Below are 4,868 nucleotides of genomic sequence, written 5' to 3'. Positions count from 1 at the left end.
GCCTCTGCAGTAGCAACACACAGTCCCAATGGTGGTCTGCCATTGCCTGCCTCTGCAGTAGCCACACACAGTCCCAATGGTGGTTTGCCATTGCCTGCCTCTGCGTAGAAACCCTAGATTTCCCTCGTGGCCTCCCATCCCTCCTTAGCTTCCAAGCTCCAATGAGAGCTGGCGAGACAGGGCTATTTGGGCTGCTATATAGTCCTAGCATGAAAAAAAAAACAGTTCAGGACTTCAGCAAATTTTCAAGAGAAGGGAGTTCCATGTTTGTGGGAACAGCCACTTAGAATGCACCTCCATGTGCCTTCGCTGAACAAACGAGGGGGGGGGGTATAATGTGCCGTCCACAGCTGACTTATGGTGACCCTGTAGGGTTTTCAAGGTAAGAGATGTTCAGAGGTGGTTTGCCATTGCCCGTCTCTGCATAGCAACCCTGGACTTCCTTGGTGGTCTCCCATCCATGTATGAACCAGGGCTAACCCTGCTGAGCTTCTGAAATCTGATGAGATCAGCCTAGCCTGGGCCATCCACGTCAGAGCGAGAGACGTTCAGAGGTGGTTTGTAATTGCCTGATTCTGCATAGCAACCCTGGACTTCCATGTTGCACCTCCAGAGGAACTGGTTGGCCACTGTGTGAGACGGGATGCTGGTCTAGATGGACCCTCACTGGTCTGATCCAGCAAGGCTCTTCTGAGGTTGATATCAGGGGAAGGCCTCGGCCTCTATGCTCTGTTGTTGGACCTCCGGAGGAACGGGTTGGCCACTGTGTGAGACAAGATGCTGGACTAGGTGGACCACTGGTCTGATCCAGCAGAGCTCTTCTGGTGTTCTTATCAGGAGAAGGCCTCGGCCTCTCTGCCCTGTTGCTGGCCCTCCAGAGGAACTGGCTGGCCCCTGTGTGAGACGGGAGGCTGGACTAGAGGGACCCTCCCTGGTCTGACCCAGCAGGGCTCTTCTGAGGTTCTTATCAGGGGAAGGCCTCAGCCTCTCTGCCCTGTTGTTGGCCCTCCAGAGGAACTGGCTGGCCCCTGCGTGAGACGGGAGGCTGGACTAGATGGACCCTCCCTGGTCTGACCCAGCAGGGCTCTTCTGGTGTTCTTACCAGGGGAAGGCCTCGGCCTCCATGCCCTGTTCTTGGCCCTCCAGAGGAGCTGGCTGGCCCCTGTGTGAGACGAGAGGCTGGACTAGAGGGATCCTCACTGGTCTGATCCAGCAGGGCTCTTCTGAGGTGGTTATCAGGGGAAGGCCTCAGCGTCTATGCTCTGTTGTTGGCCCTCTGGAGGAACGGGTTGGCCACTGTATGAGACAAGATGCTGGACTAGGTGGACCCTCACTGGTCTGACCCAGCAGGGCTCTTCTGGTATTCTTATCAGGAGAAGGCCTCGGCCTTTCTGCCCTGTTGTTGGCCCTCCAGAGGAACTGGTTGGCCGCTGTGTGAGGCAGGATGCTGGACTAGGTGGACCCTCACTGGTCTAATCCAGCAGGGCTCTTCTGGTGCTCTTATCAGGGGAAGGCCTCAGCCTCTATGCTCTCTTATTGGCCCTCCAGAGGAACTGGTGGACCCCTGTGTGAGACGGGATGCTGGACTAGATAGAACACTGGTCTGACCCAGCAGGGCTCTTCTGATGTTCATATCAGGGGAAGGCCTCAGTCTCTATGGCCTGTTGTTGCCCCTCCAGAGGAACTGGTTGCACTGTGTGAGGTGGGATGTTGGACTAGATGGACCACTGGTCTGATCTAGCAGGGCTCTTCTGATGTCCTTATGAGTCCCTGACCTGAGTCCCCCTGTGTGGTAGACAGTACCAAGATGGTCTGGAAGTTGAGGAGAGGAGCCTCTCTTTCTTTAGGATTCCTTCCATTGGTGGTACCCGAAATCTTCTTTCTCCTCAGGTGGACTGTGGTGACGAAGAGGAAGAGGAAGGCAGTGCAGAAGAAGGTGAGAAAGGGGTCTTTTTAAAAAGATGGTTATACTTAATTTTAACGCAGTAGTGGGTGTTCCTTTTTAATGCTGCCTTCAAAATCAATGGGAAAATCCACGAATAACCCTTTAAGCAACAAGATGGGTCGTCATGTTAGCCTGTCTGTAGCAGCAGAAAAAAGCAAGAGTCCAGTATCACCTTAAAGACTAACGGAATATGTGGCAGGGGAGGAGCTTTTGTGAGTCACGGATGAAGAAGTTAATATCCTATAGGAAACACAACAAACAAGCAAACCCTGTGATATAAACGGAGCCAGGAGGAATGGAACCAGAAAATAATTGCAGAAAATAAAGAAGTTGAACATTGGTTTGCTTCTAACAGACATTGAGCTGCATCAAGAGGCTTACACCTTTCAATACAACAGGATCACTCCTGAGGAAGATTGAGACGAAATGCGCTTATATCCGGGTGCTCATTGAATTTGATGGACCTTTCTGGTAATTTTGTAAAGTTTTATTAATAGTACAATATGATCCTAGTCATTTATATCACAGGGTTTGCTTGTTCGTTGTGTTTCCTATATACTAACCTGTGATCCCTTCTAGTTTTGTTGAAGTTCATATCCTGCCACCAATTTTGTTAGTCTTTAAGGTGCTACTGGACTCTTGCTCTTTTCTTCTCCTTTGACCAACAAGAATGTTTCAAAGATAACTAGGGCTTTTTTTGTGACAGTCAGGGGTCATTTCGTAGAAAAAGAGGTGCAGGAGCTCATTAGCATAACTCATTTGCATATGCCACACCCCCTGACATCACCGGAAGTGTGTCAGAAGGCAACACCCACCGCTCAGGCTCCACTGGACTGTTTTGGATTGTTAGCTACGGGGGGGGGGGACGTGCAGATCTGTCCTCCCAGAGGAGGGAGAGCTTGTACCTGAATAAAACTTGGCCTTAAAGGACACTGGACTGTTTTGGACTGGGGGGCCGGGGGGAGCTCTGCAACTTACCTGGCTGCTTCTTGCTCTGAGGGCTGCTGGGAGCAGGGGGTGGGGTTTGTTGCATGTGCCTGCCCCCTGGGCTCTTTCGGGCTCTTTACTGCCGGAGCTCCACTCCTGTGCGCTCCTGCAGGAAATGACCCCTGGTGATAGTACTTACCAGTGCTGAGAACCCATACTTCGAGGGGTGGGGACCTCTCCCAAGTCCTGATCCTTGCACACTGGCCCACCCCACTCAGCCACAGAAGGGGAGTGTAGATCCTTAGGAAGACCTACCGGGGATCTGCAGAGGAAACCTCATTTTTTAAAGAAGAAGATAACTGGCAAATACCCATTGGTCCACCCGCTGTCACTCACTGCAGGTCTTTTCAAACAAGATTCAAAGCATCAATTTTCATTTTAATTCAATTCAATTCAGTTTTGCGTAGTCTGCAGACACCTCCTCAGGCAGGCCTTTTCCACACGTGGGGGCATTCGGTATCGAAGGGATGATCCCAATGTTCCCTCGCAGCTGTGCACATGAGCGGTCACTCATTAGCACAGGAAGCCCCGCTCAGCAGCAATCTGGAGCCATTCATGGTCTTGCACTGCCAAGTTTAAGATTATACCAGTCAGTGTTCCCTCTAAGATGAGTTAGTGTCAGCTAGCTCGCATTTTTTTTAGCCTCCGGCTCACACATTTTTGTCTTAGCTCAGGAAGGAGGGCTCCAGAGCAAACGGATTTCTGCAGTTGCCGAATCGCTCACTCACTACTTTAATGCCAGTCGCTCACAAAGTAGAATTTTTGCTCACAAGACTCCACAGCTCAGAGGGAGCACTGATACCAGCTATATTCTCAGCTCAGCAGGGGAGATGATCCCATGGAATTCTGAACTTAAGCCTATATCCTGCCCTCCTTCCAGGTGAGGAGGAAGAAGAAGATGAAGAAGAAGAAGGAGAAGGAGACCAGGAGAGCTTAGCAGAATCCCGCCAGGACAAACCGGAGGACAGTCCCAAGGAGAAAGTGTTGCCGATTCCTGAAGGAAGCTCTTTCTTCTGTCTCAGCAAGACGAACCTGTGAGTACGAAGGGAATAAATGAAGGGGAAGGGGGGGTAGATGCTTTCCTGCTTTGGTCAGGGATGACCCACAGCCTGGATATAAATATGCAAGGGATACAGAGTGAGACCCTCAACAGGCGTGTGCAGTTTTGTTCTGTGTCTGCCTTACAAGCTTCATTCCCTGACTACTGTGGCTCAGAATGAGACGACAAACGGAGTCCCCCAGTTTCGTGACTGCCCAAATGGAGCCAGCTAGTCTCATTCAGTTTGGTGTAGTGGGTTAAGTGCGCGGACTCTAATCTGGGAGAACCGGGTCTGATTCCCCACTCCTCCACATGCAGCTGCTGGTGTGACCTTGGGTCAGTCACAAGTTCTCTCAGAGCCGTTCCCTCAAGGACAGTTCTGGAAAGAGATCTCTCAGCCTCACCTACCTCACAGGGTGCCTGTTGTGGGGAGGGGAAGGGAAAGAAGATTGTAAGCCGCTCTGAGACTCCTTTGGGTCGTGAAGGGGGGGTATAAATCCAATCTCTTCTTCTTCTTTTACCTCCCAGGGTGTCTGTCGTGGGGAGGGGAAGGGAAAGGAGATTGTAAGCCGCTCTGAGACTCCTTTGGGTAGTGAAGGGCAGGGTATAAATCCAATCTCTTCTTCTTCTTCCTTTACCTCACAGGGTGTATGTGGTGGGGAGGGGAAGGGAAAGGAGTTTGGGTAGTGAAGGGCGGGGTATAAATCCTATCTCTTCTTCTTCTTCTTTTACCTCACAGGGTGTCTGTGGTGGGGAGGGGAAGGGAAAGGAGTTTGTAAGCCGCTCTGAGACTCCTTTGGGTAGTGAAGGGCGGGGTATAAATCCAATCTCTTCTTCTTCTTCCTTTACCTCACAGGGTGTCTGTGGTGGGGAGGGGAAGGGAAAGGAGTTTGTGAG

At 51.3% G+C, this 4,868-nt stretch overlaps 1 protein-coding gene across 1 annotated transcript in view; it reads left to right on the top strand.

The window, feature by feature from the left end:
- Window positions 1-4,868, top strand: part of LOC107117359 (voltage-dependent L-type calcium channel subunit alpha-1F-like) — a 140,721-nt gene that overhangs the window by 62,118 nt on the left and 73,735 nt on the right. Inside the window, 1 exon segment of the mRNA XM_015419459.1 lies at window positions 1,891-1,936. Within this exon segment, the coding sequence (XP_015274945.1) occupies window positions 1,891-1,936 (46 nt within the window).

The sequence above is a fragment of the Gekko japonicus genome, unplaced genomic scaffold (genome assembly GCF_001447785.1).
Source record: "Gekko japonicus isolate JY-2015 unplaced genomic scaffold, Gekko_japonicus_V1.1 scaffold617, whole genome shotgun sequence".
NCBI lineage: Eukaryota > Metazoa > Chordata > Lepidosauria > Squamata > Gekkonidae > Gekko > Gekko japonicus.
This window is presented reverse-complemented; position numbering and strand designations above follow the sequence as displayed.